This window comes from Oculina patagonica, chromosome 2 (assembly GCF_052425735.1).
Source record: "Oculina patagonica isolate OP01 chromosome 2, crgOcupat, whole genome shotgun sequence".
In the NCBI taxonomy this organism is placed as follows: Eukaryota; Metazoa; Cnidaria; class Anthozoa; order Scleractinia; family Oculinidae; genus Oculina; species Oculina patagonica.
This window is the reverse complement of record NC_135759.1, coordinates 43776776-43798161: the sequence shown is the minus strand read 5'-3', so window position 1 is coordinate 43798161 and position 21386 is coordinate 43776776. Positions and strand designations below refer to the sequence as shown.

At 40.4% G+C, this 21386-nt stretch overlaps 2 protein-coding genes across 4 annotated transcripts; both read left to right on the top strand.

Moving 5' to 3' along the window:
* Nucleotides 1–546: 546 nt before the first annotated feature.
* LOC144644761 (tenascin-R-like) lies at nt 547–6737 on the top strand. The gene is made up of 4 exons (XM_078504281.1): nt 547–916; nt 1172–1552; nt 5806–6186; nt 6364–6737. The coding sequence occupies exons 1-4, from the start codon at nt 658–660 to the stop codon at nt 6558–6560; spliced, it is 1218 nt and encodes a 405-aa protein (XP_078360407.1). The 5' UTR covers nt 547–657; the 3' UTR covers nt 6561–6737.
* Nucleotides 6738–12383: 5646 nt separating this feature from the next.
* Nucleotides 12384–20266, top strand: LOC144644762 (ryncolin-1-like). Of its 3 annotated transcripts, none has more exons than XM_078504283.1 (3): nt 12384–12697; nt 19342–19722; nt 19914–20266. In XM_078504283.1, exons 1-3 carry the CDS (start codon nt 12463–12465, stop codon nt 20177–20179), a joined length of 882 nt encoding a protein of 293 aa, XP_078360409.1. In that variant the 5' UTR covers nt 12384–12462; the 3' UTR covers nt 20180–20266. The 3 variants fall into 3 exon arrangements, with proteins under 3 accessions (XP_078360409.1, XP_078360410.1, XP_078360408.1); XM_078504284.1 differs by lacking the exons at nt 19342–19722; nt 19914–20266 and adding exons at nt 13112–13492; nt 14122–14480 and having other exon boundaries at nt 12407–12697; XM_078504282.1 differs by lacking the exon at nt 12384–12697 and adding an exon at nt 18703–19106.
* Nucleotides 20267–21386: the final 1120 nt, after the last annotated feature.

Here is a 21386-nt window from a genome sequence, read left to right as displayed (position 1 = left end):
AATATTTTAAGTTAAAAAAGCACAATTCGGAGTTGTCTTATAAGCCTCCCGCGAAAGTTTACCAAAGTTGAACAAGTTATGTCTTTCAGATAACTGATGGCTTCATTAAACCATCAACATCATTTCAGTTTCGAAATATTATGTTTACCTAGTAAAATATTCTCATAATTGAAAATTATATAACAAGTCAGCTATAGCTGTTATTAGTTCTGCTCTGTGCGTCACTATTAGTTTCAATAGACGCATTTCTTTTTAATTCTGAATTCTACAATATCAACAAAGCTGATGAAAAGAGAAATATAATTTGCCCTTTTGTTTGAAAAACTGCTCCCAGTTACTGAATAGCTATCGTCATCTATTTATTTATATTAATTTTAATTAACTTTTATTTTTATTTAACTCAAATTTCATCTATTTTTTATCACTTTTAAAAAACTTTTACAAAGTAGTAATTGCTTTTCGTAATTTTTTTTATTTAATTTTCTTATTTTATTTTACCTGTTTTGTTTAACAAGAAAAAACATCGGGTAACAGATAGAGTCAACTACTTATTAATGCAAACATCTTGCCCATAAAAAACAACGGAGTTAGACATAATTTACACACACTCCGGCGGAGCCACAATTGGTAGGTCTAAGTTGGTCGACTCCAGGCACAATGACTCGTGTTTCCTTGGGTTTTCTTTTCAGTTTTCTGTTCTTTGCAACGCTTGTGGCGAGCAATCCTTTAGCTAAGCCAGCTGTAAAGAGTACCAATGGGACCTCAGGACCCATAGAAACACAAAAGTGTAACAACGTATACTTCTATGAAGCGCCACACAAGAATACTGAAAATCTCCTTCAGGAATTGAACGAACGCCTGATTCAGATACAAGATGACATCGAAATCCTAAAAGGGAACAAGACCTCTGTAAAACGTAAGCCTTGAATAAAAGGAAAACGCGGAAGCTGCCTTGGCAGCTTCTCTCGGCTCGTCTTCCCTCTTAGCATTCTTCTTGACGTTTTCCTCATAGAACTCGCTAATTTAAATTGCGTGAAGGTTGTGTTTAAGGTCTAAGATTAACGGAAAGTAAGGTTATCTATTCTTTTTTTTGCAAATCATTCTAATTAAAGAATACTTACGTGTGTTAGGATTAACACTTCTTTTTTTGTCCGTTTTTTTCATTCAACAGCAAACAGGAACTGTGCTGAGCTGTACAAATCCGGTCAAAGAATCAGCGGTGTTTATACAATCGACCCTGATGGTTCAGGTGCCTTTGACGTGTACTGTGACCAAACAACAGCCGGTGGGGGTTGGACAGTTTTCCAGAAGAGACTGGACGGCTCCGTTGATTTTTACCGCGGTTGGGCCGACTACAAACGTGGCTTCGGTAACCTGAATGGCGAGTTTTGGTTGGGACTAGACAAGGTAAACCGCCTGACAAAAACAACAAAGAACGAGCTTCGAGTAGATCTGGAAGACACTGCAGGCAAAACTGCTTACGCCGAGTACGACATGTTTGCAGTTACGAGCGAGAGGACTAAGTACCAGCTGAGCCTTGGAACTTACTCAGGTTAATTTTACAACAATTTTTGCTCTACATATATCTTTGATTTCACCTACAGCATACAGGTAAATTACTGTAAAAGCTCTTGCCGATCCGTATTCCGTCGTCGTTGCGCTCCAATTCTTGTAAGCCTCCCTCTCTACTAAGCCACCCCTATGGAAGTTCATTTTTTTTTTTTTAATTAGCCCCAGTTCCTATGGATAGTAGATCATGAGAAACGATTATAAAAAAAGATAAAAACCAAGAGAAGTTAAGGCTTTTACTACTTTTCATTGACCACATTTACTTTTATTGTTACTCTTGTGTGCAAATGTGTTACTAAATGGCCCTTATAAACATTAATAAAAATCGTTTACTTACTGAGTATGGCTTGAAATAATCCCCAATTCCCCCCCCCCCCCCACCTACTCTAATAGGCCTCCTCCCCTCCTCAAAAAGTTTCGGAAAGAAATAAGCCCCCCCCCCCAGATAGCTTAATGGAGCTTTTTAGTGTTTTTAATTATTTATTTTCTTTTTGGCGAAAAGGAAAGGCTAAAAGGCTAGCTGCCTACCCCACTAAGAATCGTAACGTCTATTTTCTATAAACATAATCAAAATTTTGTTATTTTGCTTCTAGGAACGGCTGGGGATTCTTTTTCTGGGCATCGTGGTCAATCCTTTACAACCAAAGATCGGGATAATGACAGCGCACCCGAGCGGTAACTGTGCCGTGGCACACAAAGGAGCCTGGTGGTACCCTAGCTGTCATCCCTCCAACCTGAACGGTGTCTATCATCATGGCGCGCACTCATCAGGTGCTGATGGTGTCAATTGGCATCCCTGGAAAGGATATTACTACTCCGCCAAGAGAGCTGAGATGAAAATCAGACCAGTAATGCTTTAAATCTTTCTGCCCCATTAACTTGTTTGCTGATAATGTGAAAATAAGTTAATAAATAAATATCTACCTCGCTAAGAGCGGAATGATTTGACTGTGGTTGTAGGCGAGTCTGGGCATATCATCGGTCCCATTGCAATCCCCATATTAGCTATAAGACCTCTTAACGTAAAAGCCTTGTCAAATGGAGGCGAATAATAAGACGCAAGTTGTACTTGCGAACAAATTTCTGTAAGGTGGCCGTACGGCCTCGCAAGTTTATTCGCAAGTACACGCATGGTGAAAGGAAAAAACAACTAACCAAAGGCTGTCAAAATGTAACCAAAATGCACATGAATGACATAATGATCAACTTGCACCAAGATAGTTGTTTTTTATAATTATATAATTTTCTTTTGCTTGCACTGACTTGCTGCTTAAATCAATTTTCCACTAGCTCGATGGATTTACTAATCCTTCTCGGCAAATTCCATTCAAATTCATAGCAGTACTGTACATCACTAGCCTCCTACAACGTTCTTACATTACACCTTCGAACCACCTAAGACTTTATTGCTGTTTTCTTCTACTCTTCAAGAGCTACTTTCCCGTGTTCAGAATGAAAAACAATTCACCTTGGAAGATTGGATTTTAAATCGCCGTTTATAACAAACCAAAAGGCCACGGATCAAAGCAAAAAAAAAAAAAATACTTTCTATGTCCCCCTCCCCCACAGTTGTCTAAAAGAAATGGCCGCAAAACATATTCTATCGCAGCCCTCACGATAACCTGCGATCATGCTTTCTTTTCTGTCTCAGCTTTATAAGCTTTTAAATTGCTGTCCTGGTAACAAAGCAACAAAAGTCAAAGGTGGCTTGTTACAATCAAGCACAGGTGTTCAACCCCCACTATCACTCCTCTCCTTACCCTTTCACCATACCTATCCCTCCCCTCCCCCCCTCTATCCTGCAACCTTTCCCTTCTACCCTCTCCCATTTTTTATTCTACTCGCCACATTCCCCACCCCCCCCCCCTCTTCCTTCCCCAGCGCTTTGGTGGTGTTGTCAGCCGAGCAGAGGTTTGAGGTGAGTAACTGTGACACTCAAGTCTAAGTTTTCCATGTCAGACACATAGTTAGCGCGAGCTGTTGTAGTGTGTCATAAAAATATCTGATAAGGTTATCTGCTTTAATCTATATGCCTGGACAATCATTTTCATATTATTTGTACCGAGTAAAAGTTTCTCATGATTGAAAATTAGTTAGCAAGTCAGCGATGGATGTTATTGTAGTCCTGTTGTCTGGTGTGTGTGTCACAATTTTTCAATTGACGCATTAGTTTTTAACACTGATTTCACAGCGTCAATAAGGCTAAAGAAACAAGGATATTATTTTGCCTTTTGTTTGATAAACTACTTTCCAGTTACTGATAGCTATCGTCATTTATTTATTTATATTAATTTTAATTAACTTTTATCTTTAACTCACTCAAATTAAATCTATTTTTCATTATTTTAAATAAACTATTTCATATTAGTAATTGCTTTTCTTATGTTTTTTATTTTATTTTATTTACTTATTTTATTTCACTTGTTTTGTTTAACAAGAAAAAGCATCGGGTGCCAAAAGAAGGCCAAGTACTTATAAAGCAAACATCTTGCCCATAAAAAAACGACGGAATTAGACATAGTATTCACATCTCCGAGCGACAATTGGCACTGGTATAAGTTGGTCGACTCCAGGCACAATGACTCGTGTTTCCTTGGGCTTTCTTTTCAGTTTTCTGTTCTTTTCAACGCTTGTGGCGAGCAAACCTTTAGCTAAGCCAGCCGGAAAGAGCTCTAATGGGACCACCGGACCCATAGAAACACAGAAATGTAATAACGTGTACTTCTACGAAGCGGCAAACAAGGAAATTAAAAGTATGTTACAAGAGGTATAGAAACAACTCGCTCACATGCAAAATGACATCGACAATCTTAACAACAACAAAAATATCACGGAAGGTAAGAGTGTTATTTTTTGTTGTCAGTGTTTTGTTGTTTTTGTTTCTCTTTGTATCTTTCCGTTCTATCCACAATTCATTTTTAATCGAGTAACCAGCATACTTACTTTTCCATACACTGGAATGCGAAAGCAGAGTGGTCTTGGCTGCATTGCGAACATTTTGGTTAATAACATTTCATGCATCGGAAGTTGGGTGTCATATATGTTCTAACACTAGGCGATTTTTATGAACCCGTGTTCATGGGATGACAACTAGACTCCCACTCAGGTTGAAAATCGAGCCCAGAAACATCATTGAACAAAAGATAAAAAATAGCAAGTGAGACATTTCCCCTCACTGCTCGTTTTGTTTTTTGTTTTTTTTATCTATTTTTTTCTTCTGGGCATACCTAACATTTTCAATTAACTCTTTAGCAAATGTACCCTTAATACGATCGATATCATCATTCCAGCAGCAATTGGCTTCATACTCTAATTTTTGAGGGAAATCAATATTGCCAAGACAACGATGGTGAACGGAAAACCACGAAATCATGACCAGCAAAACTTGAATTTTTCGCGATCATCCAGATTCCACATAAAATATCCAATTGGAGATATTGCTTTTTTATGTGGAATCTGGATCGCGCAAATTAATAGAACTAATCAAAAACTTCTGTTTGTTTTAATTTCGACTACATGTAAATCGCAAAAGCATTTGCTGTGAACCGTAGATTCTGCATAACAGTTGTAAATGGAACGAAATGGAAGAGGCTAGGCAATAGTAAAGAACTGAACTTTTCTTCAGTGACGTTTTGCTAGACTTTCCTGTCCTCTCCCGTGGTTCCCCCCTCTCCCCCGGGGGGTCTCTGGTCGCCGTCCGGGCTGCGGCGTCGGGTCTTCCGGCTCGGTCTGTGGGCTGGGGGTTGCGGGATGTCCTGTGCGTCGCGGGGGACTGCGATGAGGCCCGCCGGTGGTCTCGGCCCGGGGGGGGGTCCCAGCGCGATCTCGGCGGTGCAGGTGCAGTGTGCTCGGTCGGCCCTCCGTCTCGCCTCGCCCTGGTCGTTCTCCTCTTCCCCCCCCTTTCACGACTTCGGTGGGCTGCTCGTCCGGTGGGGCCTGTCGCGTCGTGGGTGCGCCGCCTTCTTGGTCCATGGTTCTGCGTGCTGTCTTCCCTCCTCGTTGCGCCTCTCGCGGCGCCGTCCCCTCCTCCCCGGCCGGTCCCTTTCGCCTCGTCTGGTGTGTGCGCCGCGGCCCGGTCTCTCTCCCCCTCGCCGGGCGTGTTCTAAGTCCATGTCGTTATGTCGCTAGTGTAAATCGAACCAGGCCTAAGATAACATGAGCATTCGCGCTGACATATAACGCTGTCTTGTCTGTGTTAGAGTTAACAATCTTTATTTTTTAATTCCTGTTTAACAGCTAAGAAGAACTGTGCCGAGGTTTACAAATCTGGTGAAAGAATCAGCGGTGTTTATACAATCGACCCTGATGGTTCAGGTGCCTTTGATGTATTCTGTGACCAAACAACAGCCGGTGGGGGGTGGACAGTGTTCCAAAAGAGACTGGACGGCTCCGTTAGTTTCTTCCGCGATTGGACCCACTACAAGAATGGTTTCGGTAACCTGAATGGCGAGTTTTGGTTGGGACTTGATAAGATACACCCTCTGACGAAAACAACGAAGAACAGGCTTCGAGTAGATCTGGAAGACACTGCAGGCAAAACTGCCTACGCCGATTATGACATGTTTGCAGTTACGAGCGAAAGGACTAAGTATCAGCTCAGTATTGGAACTTACTCAGGTAAATTTTACAGCAATTTTCCAATGTGTTTGTTTACACAAACAGGTTAATATTTTAAATGATTTGAATTCTTTTGTGCTCCAATTGACGAAGATAATAGGCTAGCTGTCCATTCAACGAAGACTTATTATGTATTTTACCTATAAACATAATCGAAAGTCCTTTCTTTGTTTTCAGGAACGAGCGGTGATTCTCTTTCTTATGCTCGTGGTTACCCCTTTTCAACCAAAGATCAAGATAATGATACCTGGAGCAATAACTGTGCTGTGAGCTTTAAAGGAGCCTGGTGGTACGCTGACTGTCATCCTTCCAACCTGAACGGTGTCTATCATCATGGCGCGCACACATCTTTCGCTGATGGTGTCAACTGGTAACCCTGGAAAGGGCATCACTACTCTGCCAAGAGAGCTGAGATGAAAATCAGACCAGTAAAGTATTAAAACGCTCTGCTTCATTTTTCTTGTCCGTTTGCTGTTTATTGTAAAGGAGAATGTTGGAGCAAGGACATTATTGTAAAAGTGATTGGGTGATTAAAATATCAAAAAAAATTATTTTGTTGCTGCAACTGTTCGTAATCTTCTCCCCTCCTCTTCCCTCTCATTCCCTCCCCTCCCCTCCACCCCATCATGACAATCATTCTGCTCACACCGACTCCCTATAGCTTTAAAGGTCAAATGAGCAAAATTTCGAGTTTTCGGCTTTTTTGCTCAAGCTGTCGATTAAGAGCCAAATAAACATATTCTGAAGTTTCACAGCTGTAATCAGACTTTACATCACAGAGATAGTGCAAGTTAAAAATGCTTATTTTTGGCGTTCAGCAGGGTTCTCATTAAGTGCCGGCCCGGCTAAAACCGGCTACTTCGTTTTGGCCGCCTACTTTTTGATGTTGGTTTACTACTGCTACCGTGAAACAGCCGTCGCCGTGCGAAAATGGACAGTATCGTTTTTTACTTCACATTCTTATCACTGGCTCCTTGTTCCTCGTCTCCGCCGTCCGACCCCATCTTCGCGCCCGCGATCACATCCTTCCCTCTCTTCTGTTGGTGGGCCCTGTCTCTCCGGCGCTCACTCCCTATCACCTCTGCACGAGAACCTTGGCGCGCCACAACTCCGTGTTATGGTCGCCTCGTCCCGCCTCGGTGGGACGTGATCACAACATAATAGTTTGTTTGTCTCAGAATGGCATTCGTGGTCGTGGCGTGCGGGGGGTCTGACCGACGAGCTGGATGCATTGTGTTTTTTTCTTTTTCACTCCGGTCACGAATGGCACGGCCTCTACTTTCAATTTTGGGGGCATCCCCCCCCCTGGGGCTCGGCCTTCGGCACTCGATTGCCGGCCGCCATAGCTCTCGCCGTTTACTTTAAAACTTAATGAGAACCCTGGTTCATAATTGTAGAGAAAATGGGAACATTAATAAAGATGTGATGTTCAACATGACACGAGCATGGGACAAAGAAAAATTCTTAGTCCCCGACGGCAATCGCACCCATGGCCTCCCAGATACCGGTTGGGGGAGGCCATGGGTGCGATTGCCGTCGGGGACTAAGAATTTTTCTTTGTCCCATGCTCGTGTCATGTTGAACATCACATCTTTAATTTTTTAGTACCGAGCTTAAAATTTACCATCTTTATTATTTACTAATGGGAACATAGTAATGAAAATACCAATTATGACGTCACTGTTGGTGAGCTGTAAGTTTGCGAAAAATTTAAAGCCGTTCAGTTTTGAATTTCACCTGAGTGGGTGACTTCTTTTATTTTTTTTAAGTATACAAAGTCCAGAGTAAGTACTTTGAAGTTTCCTAAAGATCCAGAAGTTAGAGAACGATGGCTTATAAAAAAGAAAATAGACTCGTTTGAACAAAACAAGCACTCACGCATTTATTTGGCTCATTTCACTGAAAACTGTTTTATAAACAAATCTGGCGTTAAAAAAATTTCTGGGTTCTGCCTTCAAGCCTCGAAGACTTGACCTTAAGGAGGATGTATTCCCAAAGTTTTTTGTTTGACCAGAAAAGAAAATACGACGAAGAATGCCCGCCGAAGAACAGAGAGACTCCCCGCGCGCACTCCGGCCGTAGAACTGTCCATTCATGTTTTACTAAACGTAAAAAGTTGGAAGTAGATTATTATAATTATTAGCACTTTTATTTTGTTGGTTTGAGTTGGCAAGTACTACGAATTTCAATTTGTTAGTTCAACATCGATTCAATATCCTTACCAAAAAATGGCTGTAGTCACATCACGGCTTCTAACTAAAGTTAAGACAGATATAACTTTAGTTGGCTATTTCAGTAATATGACCGCTTCTATGTTCACTCTAACCATAGCACTATATTCAGTTATTTCTACTGTCATTGCTATATAGTTAAGATATGGAGAGCGAAATGCCGGTTTCGCCACCCCCTTTAATGCGTTCTTCCAAGCTATTAAAGCACCAGAAAAGGCAAAGGACATCCCTCTCTCTCCAAACCTTACAAAAAACCCCTCCTCTCCTAAAAAACGTTCTAAAAACACGAGGTAAATTCACTCCCGTCTTTTAACAAAGGACCAAAAAATTTCAAAGTCAGACGCGAATTTAATCGACAGTTTTGAGCCAGCTAACAATCAACCTCGAACGGATTTATTTCATGGGTGTGCACGACCCGTATCACCAGTTCGGGCATGCATAACATTTAAGCAATAGAGGACTTTTCCGTGTTCTGCCTCATCTCACGAGGGGGTTGGGAGAATTCGAGACAGTTAGCCTCTCTCCCACCCGAGTGTTGTGGGCTAGTCCGGATCCTCTTCTTTTCTTGAGAGATTGTTTACACTGATATTTCTCAACGCGCATGACACACGTGCCAATCATTCGTTGAGTTCGTTTGTGCGCCGGTCACGAGCGATTCCCTCTCACGGAAGTTGGCACTGATGCTAATACGGCTCTGTAGGAACTTTGGTGAGGAGTTTATGCGGAAAGTGCCATGTGCTGTCGCTCTGAAGTGAAGTGAACTTGCCTGTGATTTGGCGCCCGATACACGGTTGAGTCTCATCGTGTCTTGTGAAGTTTGCTGGATATGGAATCATCACAGCAGCGGATCTGCGAGGTCGGTAGCATGGTATGCATTTGCGCGTCGTCTACGGTCTGTTCTCTCTGTCGTTCCTCCGTCTTTTGTGCTTCAAGCGTAGCTCAACACATCTCTGGCGACACCCTCGTCTTCCCCACCCATTTTGTGTTCAGACTTCTCTGTAACGCTGGGAGTCTCGGATTTGCGTCATTCGCGGCGGCATGCGGCGGTCCACCTCGGCCGTGCATAGTGTAGCTTTTCGGCGGCCTACTGAGGAATTAGTGTAGTCACTGGTTACTGCGTTGCATTGTCGTTCCGGCTCCTCCGGCGCGCGTCCTTCTTTTCTTTCTCGCTCTTGGGGGCCGGACACATTCATTGGTGTTCCTCTTTCGTCTGACTTGCGTCTTTTGGCAGTTCGGACGTGTGACGCCCGTGTACTCTCTCATTACACACATCGACCAATGAGAGCGCGCGTAGTATCTTAAATAAACGTGTGAAACTCGGCTGTGTTCTTGGATCCGCATCATTGGTTCTCCCACTGTTTCTCCCGGCGTCCGCCCGCGTGCTCAGCGGAATTCTTGTGTCTCGTCACGTAGGTGGACTGTCCTTCGGTCTCTCATGACTCTCCCTCTTCTGAGCGATAGTCAACTCGCTCCCTCGGCTTGCTCATGCTCGTAGTCTAAGTTAAATAGTGAATTACGTCCTCCAATGATTAGTAACCACCTATTAAATATGGAGCATTTTCAAATGAAACCACTAGCTTATCCCACTTGCGTTTTAGAGACGCATTCGCCTCCTTCTGTGACATTAATTCAACGTGCTTTCCTCCATCGAAAACGAATTTCGGGTGCACATCAAGTTACGTAAACGCCTTTCTAGTGTCTGAACTCGATACTACCCATAGCCATCTCCTGACCGGGTCTCCGACGACCCTAACCCATTTGTATAAAAATTACGATGAAAAAAACCTCTCAACACTCGCACGAAGTTGGATGGCTTCAACATACTCAAATACTGCCATTTCTACGAAGCAGAAAAAAACAACGAGGCGAATACTTTATTTTGAGAACTAGAAAGGTCAATGCACAAAACATACAGGTTTGAATCATCTGGAGGAAGGAAATAACCAACCCAGGGTAATTCGGTTGGAGACCCAGTCAGGAAGCAGCGCACCAATGTCCCAAAAGGGTTCGAACATGAGGCAAACGTAGAAAAGGCTTGCTGCTTTTGCTGAGGCTTGCTGCTCGCAACCAAGTTTCATATACCGTAAAATTCCGGTTATAAGCCCCCCGCTTATAACCCCCCTTATAGGCCCATCTACCTGGAAACAAAAAAATACACCCGATTATAAGCCCCCCCGATTAAGCCCCCCTCTCCGGATTACAGTACTGAACAGGGTAAATGTTGCTTATGCGTTTAGCTAAGTTCGTCCCTCCGTGTCTCGTCGGAACGTTATTTCCGCCCCTCCCAGATTGCCCCTCCCTTACCCACCCAAAACCCCTTATGAAGTTGTATAAGCCCAAGGCTTATAACCAATTTTACGGATATATTATGTAGGCCAAAGAAAAAATTAACCCTTAAAGAGCAACAAGCGCGCCTTCGTGCTTAATCAATGGATAAAAAAGAATGGGAGAACCAATCTGAATTGCGGAATTCAAGTAAAACACGGCTGATTTTCTACTAAAATTTAATAAAACACTCAAATATATTTAACTGTTTTCAAGTGTTTTTCAATCTGCCTGAGGAACTAGTTAATTCAGAGCACTCGCAATAATGCTTGTTGTGTTCACTGTGTTACAAAGAGTGAGAAATCTTAAAGTGTTTTAAAAAAATTATATTGTAGAGCAACACTAATAATCGAATTTAAAAACAAATTATTGTTTTCTAGTAAAAGGCCGGTCTTTTCTTTCGAAATTAGTCAGTGTTCCGGTATATTACCTGTAGCCAGTTCCGCTATATTACTTGTAGCCAACAATTGATACAGCGAAATAACACAGTGCCTTTTAGGGGGGGGGGGGGGGGGAAGGGGGGAAGAAAGGATGTCTTAACTTTTTAGTGAAAGCCTGTCTAATAAATTGATGGCTGCATTTAATTATGAACATCGTTTTAGTTTTGTGATATTATGTTTAACGAGTAAGGTTTACTAAAAATTAGAATTACACCTAATTGCAATAACGTTGTCATATTAAAAAGGAAAATGAAAAAAGCGAAATTAAGGAATTAATTTATTAGCTTATTTGCCATAGCTGGTGGCATTTACAGGACTCATACTGGTTTATACATGCTATACTTTTTAATGTGTTAGAAGATAAATGTATAAACGTATATTTTAAGGCGTTTTGAGGCAATTTCTTCGGGCGAATTTCAAATTTATCGTTTTAGTGCTTTATTAATTCCTATTTTCTTTTTCCATTTTTTTTTTCTTTGACAACGTCATTGCAATTAGGTGTATACAAATTCAATAGCAAGTGTTTGATCGCTGTTGTTAAACCTGTTCTGTGCGCCATAATATTTTTCAAAACACTATTAGTTTTTAAAAGTGAATTTCACAATGTCAACGAAGCTGATAAAACAAGAATATTATTTTGCCCTTTTGTTTGCAAAACTCTTTTCCAGTATCTTGAGGGGTTGTCGACGTTTTTCTTTAGTTTTTATTAATTTTTAGCTGAATTTTGTTTAACGTTTACCCTTTAATAACTTACAGTTTATTCATTTTTATTAATTCTCATTTTTTAATTCACTTTTATTTAACTTAATATTTAATTTATTTTTTGTTTATTTATTTTTAATTAACAAGACAAGCATCGTGTGCCGAGCTAAAGTCAATCACGTATAATTACCCTGCTGTTTAAAAGGGATCACTTGTGAAAATGTGCGGTCCGTATTACAAGCACAGCTTTCTTAGGACTCCACTCACTTTACACCGTTAATAGTTATATTTTCTGATACTGTTACCTGTACCTTAAGGTGTGAGTCAAAATAAAAGATTGAGTAAGTATTATTGATTGATTGATTATTGATTGATTGATTGATTGTTCGTTTCTACAATCCCTATTTATTCTCATTTTTTAATCGTTTTATTTATTTATTTTTAATTAACAAAAAAGCACCGTGTGTCGAGCATAAAAAACGACGTATAAATGCAAACACCTTACTCCATAAAAGTGATGACTTAGACATACCATTCGATCACTTGCCCTGGTACTTGATCGATTTCAGATTCGCACAATGTGTGTTTCCTTGCGTTTTCTTTGTAGCTTGCTCTTCTTGGCAACGCTTGTGACGAGCGTACCTTTAGCAAAGTCAGTCGGAAAGAGCATTGAGACACAGAAATGTAACAACTTGTACTTCTACGAAGCGACAGACAAGAACATTGAAAATCTCCTTAAAGATATGAACGAACGCCTCATTCAGATACAGGATGACATCGAAATCCTAAAAGGGAACAAATCCTCTGCAAATTGTAAGTCTTGTCCTGTATTCAGTTGTTGATGATTGACAATTTAGCCGTGTGCAAAATACAAAAAAAGGACTTAAAGGAAAAAAGAAAACTGTTGAAAGTCCCTTCTCTTGGCTCGTTTTGCACACTTTGACCGCTTCTTTTGACATTTTTCTCAAATAAAGATCTTCGCGGTCGTCCTCAAAAGAATTAAAGTGGATGATCTATATTTCTTGCTAATCAATACAATTTAAGAATTCTTACTAATCGTCACCTTTTTTGTTTTTGCACACTGACCGCTTCTTTTGACATTTTTCTCAAATAAAGATCTTCGCGGTCGTCCTCAAAAGAATTAAAGTGGATGATCTATATTTCTTGCTAATCAATACAATTTAAGAATTCTTACTAATCGTCACCTTTTTTGTTTTCGTTCGACAGTAAAGAGGAACTGTGCCGAGCTGTACAAATCTGGTGAAAGAATCAGCGGTGTTTATACAATCGACCCTGATGGTTCAGGTGCCTTTGATGTCTTCTGTGACCAAACAACAGCCGGTGGGGGGTGGACAGTGTTCCAAAAGAGAATGGACGGGTCCGTTGATTTTTACCGCGGCTGGGCCGACTACAAAAATGGCTTTGGTAACCTGAATGGCGAGTTTTGGTTGGGACTTGATAAGATACACCGCCTGACGAAAGCAACAAAGTACAGGCTTCGAGTAGATCTGGAAGACACTGCAGGCAAAACTGCTTACGCCGATTACGACATGTTTGCAGTTACGAGCGAGAGGACTAAGTACCAGCTCAGCATTGGAACTTATTCAGGTACATTTTACAGTAATTTTCCAATAAGGTTACATAAACAAGAAAACAAGGTAACTTTAGGCTTTTGTGCTTATTCATGGATCACATTTACTTTTCATTGGTAGCTTTGTGTGAAAATGTGTTACTTAACAGAACTAGAAAGTTTCTTCTACATTTACCCTGACTGATTCATGGTTTGAAATAAGCCCTCCCTTAAAGGGTCTTGAATCCGTTCGGGGGGGGGAAAAAAAAAAGGGAGAAAAAGAATGGCTATAAAAAAAAAAAAAAAATTACCAAAAAATTTCAAAAAAAAAAAAAAAAAAAAAAAAAAAAAATCCCCCACCCCCCCTCGCCAACCGCAAGAGAAAAGAAAGAGATATGGGGACGAGAATGGGTCTTGAAAAGAAAACAGACCCCCCGGAGTAAGGGACAGTGTCACCATAAGAGCTACTTGAAAATCCAATGAAGGTGTTGGTATTTGTTGGAAATCCACTTATAGTGGCCTGGCCTTGCTAAATCGTATTGTACAAGTCATGAAAACAGTTAAAACGCCCGACCTGAAGAAGTCAATAGGCTAGCTGTCCACTCCAGTAAGAACTATAATGTCCATGATCTATAAGCAGAATTAAATTTTCTTCTTTTGCTTCCAGGTACGGCTGGTGATTCTCTTTCTCGCCATGGTGGTCATCCCTTCTCAACCAAAGATCAGGATAATGACAGCTCGAGCAGTCACTGTGCTGTGTCCTATAAAGGAGCCTGGTGGTACAATGCTTGTCACGCTTCCAACCTGAACGGTGTCTATCATCTTGGCGCGCACAAATCTTACGCTGATGGTATCAACTGGCATGCCTGGAAAGGACATCACTACTCTGCCAAGAGAGCTGAGATGAAAATAAGACCAGTGAAAGTTTAAAAGTCTCTGCACCAATTTCTTCCTGTTCGTCTACTGATCCAACAATCTTGACGAAAATGTAAAAGTGAATTGGTAATTAAAATAACAGGATCAAAACTTGTGTTAGTTTAAATACATCTAGAAAAGTCATGGTCACCACCAGACCACCATCTCCGACTTCTACCCAAATATACGAGCAGTTGCTCACTTTATGTAGGGAAAGGGCACTGGACTGTGTGAACAAAGTCACTTGTGGTTTGCAGAGCAGACTGATCAGTTACGAAATAAATTTATTCGGCAATTCAATCATGTCAATAGCTTGTTTTTCTTTTTTAATCTCGATAAATCAATGAAGCATGCACTTGATCGTGATGCTAAAAAATTGGGTATTGCCTTTTGGTCTATACAAAAAGAGTATTCAATGCAAATCGTGATTTCAGTCATTCCATCCATCCATCTATTAATCAATCAGTCAGTCAATCAATCAACCAATTGATCGCTTTTTTGTATTACCCTATTGTTTGGAAGCAGAGGATCCTTTGTGTAAAAACAATCGAGCAACCATTGCAAGTCATAAAATCCAAAATGGCCGCGCACGGGAAATTTAAAAGCCATAATTTTCTCCACTTCATTATAGCGATTTATGCTTATTTCTCCGTTATCCCGTAAAATTTGAATTTTAGCATAGGAGTGGAGGTTCCCTTGAAAACTGAGCAAAAGTCCACAAATTAACTCCCGCTTTAAATGATAAAACTTCTGCTGATTTTTGTGACCAAATATCTTGGACATGACAGAAGAAGGTACCAAACGTGGCTCAAACATTTTTTAAACAAAAATTTTATTCCAGATAATAATCCTCGCTCCACCCAACCACCCAACCCTGACGATCGGCTCACCGAAAAAGCCTTAGAACAAAATACACCGAGGGTTTAGTCGGAGTTTTATGTTTCATCTCAAAAATTCAGGGGAGCTCTTAGCCCTTCCCAGAGAATATTTTTGTGAACTTTGCCAAACGTTGTATTTTAACATGTTGCTCATTGACAGGAGTACTTTCTGACATTTTTTCTGTAATAAACAAATGGGTCACTGAGCTTGTTTTTGAGTTTGCATTTTTTGAATTCGAAATCTCTGCTGGCGACTATTCCGATGATCTGGACATGAAACTGAACGATGCTACAAAACGACTGGGCGAAGTTTTTCTCGGAAAAAAATAAAGAAAGTGAAAAAACAACAACTAAAATTTGTCCTTGGCACTGAGGCCCCGTCCACAATGACCCAGGTAAATTTGAAAACGCCGCTTAAAATATTTTCCGTCCACATTAACCCGGGTAAATTTAAAAACGATATCCACTTTGGAGAGCGTTTTTGAAGCGTACCGTTTTCGGTGACCAAACTACGCCGTTTCACAGTGTGGACGGTTTACCTATCCGGGTAAAAAAAGATGCGTTTTCAAATTTACCCGGGTCAGTGTGGACGGGATTGTGACTGCTAACTGATTTCGTGCGCATGCATGATTTTTATGCGCTTGCGCCTAGATATCTCATGGGATCCCTGGGGCAGTGATGACGAAAAAAATTTTTGATAACTACTAGTAATTGTGTCACTCTATAAACTCAAAAAAAATAATAAATTAACTTTAACTAATCTTTTTTTATCGGAAGTTAGAACGTTCATACACTGCCCAGCTTGTTAAGGAAAGTGAAATCAAAAGAACAGAGGGCTAATGAAAACAAACACTCGGGCATTAAATTCCGCAGCGGCAGTAGAAAAAAAGTAATTCAAATGCCTGTGTCCACCTGAGTGCCGGGCTACTATTCCAGTGGACAAGCGAAATCCGGTGGGGTAGCCATTACATTAATCGGACTGTACCTAGTAAAAACAAACGAATGGGAACAAAAATGAAAATTTGAACCAAGATTACAAAGATAAATACGCTAACAAATGAAAGTGAATACTTTGCAAACATTTCGTCATCTGATCGCAGCTCCAAACCAACCAAACATTATTAGACAAATACATAATAATGTGCTCAGTAAAATGCAGCCGTGCAGATTGCCTTTTCAAATTTAAACGAAACTCTGCGTTTGTGGCCAACTTTCCCTTAGCGACGCTAAGTACGCCAGTCGTTCGGTGTGACAGTTTTCGGCGAGACATTTACAGAATGAACAAAACTTGACATTTCATCCACGGCTTATTTTAACTCCGATTTGTGTTCGCGATCCAAGCTTTAGTGTTGTGATAAGGCGCATTAATTTAACTGGCGCGCAACCAGCTTCTTACCACAAAGGGACGACAACTTCATTTCTTGGGGAAATGGCCTCTATCCAAAATGATGTACGGTACATTCATTTTGGCATGCCGGGTTCGCTATAGTAAGGAGCTGAGCCTCAAGTGGAAAACACAAATTCAAATGATCTCTTGGCTGAAGGTAGGTTCAGTTTCTTGTATGTAAGAAACTTATCAACGAAATTAAATTGGGCGGCAGTTTTTAGCTATCTTTAAATGTAAGTAAAATTCACGGTTACAGTTGCGAAATGTAGGAGTCATGTGAAAGATATAATTTTTATAAGCATGCATTAACGCAGTTGAGACTAAGGAAGTTGAATATTACAACTGAGCTCCTGTGCATGCAAAGCTTTACCACTGAATGGAACGCACCGCAAAAGGGTATCTAATGGCGATGATGTGATAATGAGCGGTATCTTATGGTGATAATGTGATAATGTGTGGTATCTAATGGTGATAATGTGTGGCAAGTTTGCTGTCTTTGGGGCCAGTTTCCAAAATATTTGTACACAGTTCTTTGTTGATCTTTGAATATTTACACTCAATTTACACTGAGATGAAACAGCTATTTTTGTTACTTTTATACCGCTTCAAACTTAAATATAAACTATAACATGCCGGGCAATCAGTAATTGTGATATTCTCCGTTTTCATCCTGAAAAGTCGCACACGCAATGTCCATGCACAGCAACTGAAAGCGCAAAAATTCTTTAAAACTGTTCTGACGTTGAATTTAATTACATTCAAAACTCGAAAAGGCGACGAGTTCTGTGACCTGACACTTTTTTGTGTACAATCAAGATAGTACCCGGCTTTATTTTTTAGTTTTAAGCTTTAAACTATGGCTTTCAGCACAGACCGATAATTTGATGAAATTAAAATCCAGTCACACTATAACTCGGTAAAACACAGAGACCATCATCGTGGAGTTGTGAATGTCAAACTGGAAGTGCAAATCAGTTTACTCAGTGTTGTAAAATATATACGTATGGAAATAGTGTCGAGCCGTTGCTATGTTGAGGTTTACATTGTTCAACTTCCTTAGGTCGCTATTTCGAGTTTCCAAAATTTTCTTGCGAAAGTTTTATTCTGGTGGCATTGTATTAGACCGAAATAACTCTGTGCTCTTTTCATTTTTGCGTAGATTACAAATAAACTTGCGCGCATCAAATACATCAAGGAGAGAGCTTTTGGCGAGTTCATCGCCCATTAATTTCAGTTGTGCGAAGCCATTTCGTAATGGAAGTCATTTGTATACGTGCATTGTAGTGGTTTTCCTAGATCTCGGTTTCAGTTTTAACGAACTCGAAAAATACCGCGATTGGTATATGAAGGAAGGAATTTGACTGTCTACCTAAAATACTACCCTGGGTCCACAGGCTTTATAGATACTTCAACTGAAAAATAAAGGACAACCTGGTTTTGGCGAACATGCAACCAATACAAGCAGTCCAAACGCTTTACTTGCAAACGTCGTACTCACAGTGTTTTATCGGCGATTCTAGCGTGTGGGCTTGCATTTATAATTATGTTCTGCGGAAACAATTAAGTGCTTGTGTCGACCGTGGAAACCAGGGATAGTAACGATCAAAATAACATTTTTTTATTTAATTTGTATTCGTTTTAATGGGAAGTGCCCCTGTGATTGTGTGAAACCATTTACATTGTCATTGTTTTCATAGGATTTTTTTTCTCTGATATTGTTGTCGCATCTCTCAGCCCTAGATCCCTCGCTATCATAAAACGGATTTAATTTTTTACCGGAAAAATATTGAGTTAAAAACTATTCTACCCCAGTTGTCATATTTTAGTTATTTGCCTATTGTGAAACTAAAGTTGACCCAAGTGAAACGAGTGATTTTAATTTCGAGAAATAAAGAGTTTACTCGGCAAGGATATTCAGTAATTTGAAAAGCAAGTGAGCAAATCAGATTTTTATTGTAAACGAAATCTTTGTACCATCGGCACCCTTTGAAATAAAAAAATGATAAAAATATTTTATTCTGTCCATTTGTTTTCAAAACTGCTTTCTTCAAGAAAGAGATGTCATCTCTTTTATTTAATTGTAAATATTGCACAAAACCTTGTGAACAAGAAAAAGCATCTTGTACCGAGCTAAGGTCAAGGACGTAACGCAAATACCATGTTCCATAAAAAGGATGAGTTAGTCAGCGTTTTACATTGTACCTCATTCGACTTAAGGCGCAATGACTCGTGTTTCGTTGGGTTTTCTATGCAGTTTTCTATTCTTGGCGTTGTTTGTGACGATCCAGACTTCAGCCGGAAAGAGCACTAATGGGACCTCAGGTCCCGTTGAGACACAGAAATGTAACAACGTTTACTTCTATGAAGCGGCAAATAAGGAAATAAAAAACATGCTAAAAAAAGTACAGAAACAACTCGCTCGCATGCAAAATGACATCGACGTCATCAAAGGCAAAAAGAATGCAACGAAAGGTAATGTATGGTATTTTGCCTTCAATCAAGAATAATTTACTGAGTGCCGGCCAAAGAGAATGAAAGGATTGGTCTTGGTTGCGAAAATCTTCGCTCCTTTTGAGACAATAGCTTATAACATGCTAAAAAAGCTTATATTCAATTATTCAATTTCAGAATTAAGCATAATTTTTATATGACACTTTTTATACATGTAAAAGATATATAATTAACATTTTTTTGTTTACTTCAACAGCTAAGAAGAACTGTGCTGAGCTGTACAAATCTGGTGAAAGAATCAGCGATGTTTATACAATCGACCCTGATGGTTCAGGTGCCTTTGATGTCTTTTGTGACCAAACAACAGCCGGTGGGGGGTGGACAGTGTTCCAGAAGAGAATTGACGGTTCTGTTGATTTCTACCGCGGCTGGGCCGACTACAAGCGTGGTTTTGGTAACCTGAATGGCGAGTTTTGGCTGGGACTGGACAAGATACACCGCCTGACGAAAACAACAAAGAACAGGCTTCGTGTAGATCTGAAAGACACTGCAGGCAAAACTGCTTACGCCGAGTACGACATGTTTGCAGTGACGAGCGAAAGGACTAAGTACCAGCTGAGCCTTGGAACCTATTCAGGTAAATTCTGCAGCCTTTTACCTTCTTTTATTTCCACATGACTTTAAATTCTATGCCATTTTTTTAAAATTTGGTTTATTCTGCCAAAACTGATTCAGTGAATAGACTTTTTCCTTCAACCTTTTCCTGGCCAAGTGACCCAGTGTTTTATCATCGGTAAAAATAATCGTATCCTTATAACTCGTTTTCAGGAAAGGCTGGCGATTCTCTTTCTGGGCATCGTGGTTACCCCTTTTCAACCAAAGATCAGGATAATGACGTCTACTCCGGCGGTAACTGTGCTGTGATGTATAAAGGAGCCTGGTGGTACACTAAGTGTCATGGTTCCAACCTGAACGGTGTCTATCATCATGGCGCGCACAAATCTTACGCTGATGGTGTCAACTGGCATGCCTGGAAAGGATACCACTACTCTGCCAAGAGAGCTGAGATGAAAATCAAACCAGTGAAGTTGTAGAACTGTTTGCAGCATCTTCCTTGTTTGTTTGCTGATCAGTACAAAGAAAATGTTAAAGCAACTGGTGATTAAAAATGACAGGATAATCAAAGGGCCCTTAGAGCCAGCTCATTCTTCTGCATTTTTTCGGGGGGGGGGGGGTGGTAGGGTTTGGGAGTGGTGGTGGGTAATGAAAATGTACTGGTACAGTCCACTTAAGTCAAGTACAGTCCCCTGTAAAGTCAAAATCAGATACGCATGTGAAAAGAAATGAAATCACAATTTCACATCTTCTAAAAATGGTGCAACGTGAATCAAGTTGCCGAGCTGTTTAGACCTTAGGGTCCCATGGACATGGCCCCATTCCCCGCTACGTAAAAGTCCACAAGCAGTTATTTCAAAAAGAAATAGTATTTCGTTTCCGGATCGCGGAACGATAAGCATAATAAAAATATAATTGATAAGAGGAGAAGATCCTAGGTCGAGAATCAGTATTACGCGGGGAGGAATTGCGAAACAGTCAAGTTTTTTACATGTATGCACATTCCTTTACCCTTCCGTGCCAGCAAACACAAGACATCCGAAGACATCCAGTCTTGTTTGCTCTTCTTAGCGCTATTATTGATGGAAAATGTACAAAGTCAACAACAAAATAGACAGAAAAGCTAGAATATTTACATAACAATTAAACACGGAAAGGGCTTTCACAATATTTTCACCAATACATCGCTTTTAATAATCGATCGTAGGGTCGCATCCGTTTGGTATTTCTATTTGTAATTAAACTTCATAGCTTTTCGTCCTTCTGACAAATATATTTTCGATATTTGAAGACCATGTTTTTACTGCTAAAACGTGTGGACATTGTGGTTACGAGCTTTCTTCTGGTTGGATAGTGTGTAAATAGTTCACATCTTCCACGAAGCTCAGATACACATGTGAAAAGAAATGAAATGAATATTTGTTACCGTTTTAGATTACCTTTCTGTCAGCACGCATCTACCGGGCAGTGACAATCATTGTTCATGGATTGAGCAGCGAATGAGATTTGAGAGAAAGATGCGCATGAACACGTCGTGTAAAACGGATGACGTGAGTCACGGGAAATGAGATGACGTGACAGGAGACAAAAACGTGCTGCTCGGATGCCTGGCGGGACTTCATTGCGTGTAACAGCGCACGTTAAAATGAACCCCCAGGTTGTCAACATTTCGACTTTGTGATACAC

What these genes read in the sequence shown, in the direction of transcription:
- LOC144644761 (XM_078504281.1), top strand. Translation starts at nt 658, where the DNA reads ATGACTCGTGTTTCCTTGGGTTTTCTTTTCAGTTTTCTGTTCTTTGCA. An exon ending in GAGCCTTGGAACTTACTCAG is followed by an intron (nt 1,553 to 5,805) that starts GTTAATTTTACA and finishes CCTGTTTAACAG; the next exon opens with CTAAGAAGAACTGTGCCGAG. An exon ending in CAGTATTGGAACTTACTCAG is followed by an intron (nt 6,187 to 6,363) that starts GTAAATTTTACA and finishes CTTTGTTTTCAG; the next exon opens with GAACGAGCGGTGATTCTCTT.
- LOC144644762 (XM_078504282.1), top strand. Translation starts at nt 18,857, where the DNA reads ATGACTCGTGTTTCGTTGGGTTTTCTATGCAGTTTTCTATTCTTGGCG. An exon ending in CAAAAAGAATGCAACGAAAG is followed by an intron (nt 19,107 to 19,341) that starts GTAATGTATGGT and finishes TTACTTCAACAG; the next exon opens with CTAAGAAGAACTGTGCTGAG. An exon ending in GAGCCTTGGAACCTATTCAG is followed by an intron (nt 19,723 to 19,913) that starts GTAAATTCTGCA and finishes ACTCGTTTTCAG; the next exon opens with GAAAGGCTGGCGATTCTCTT.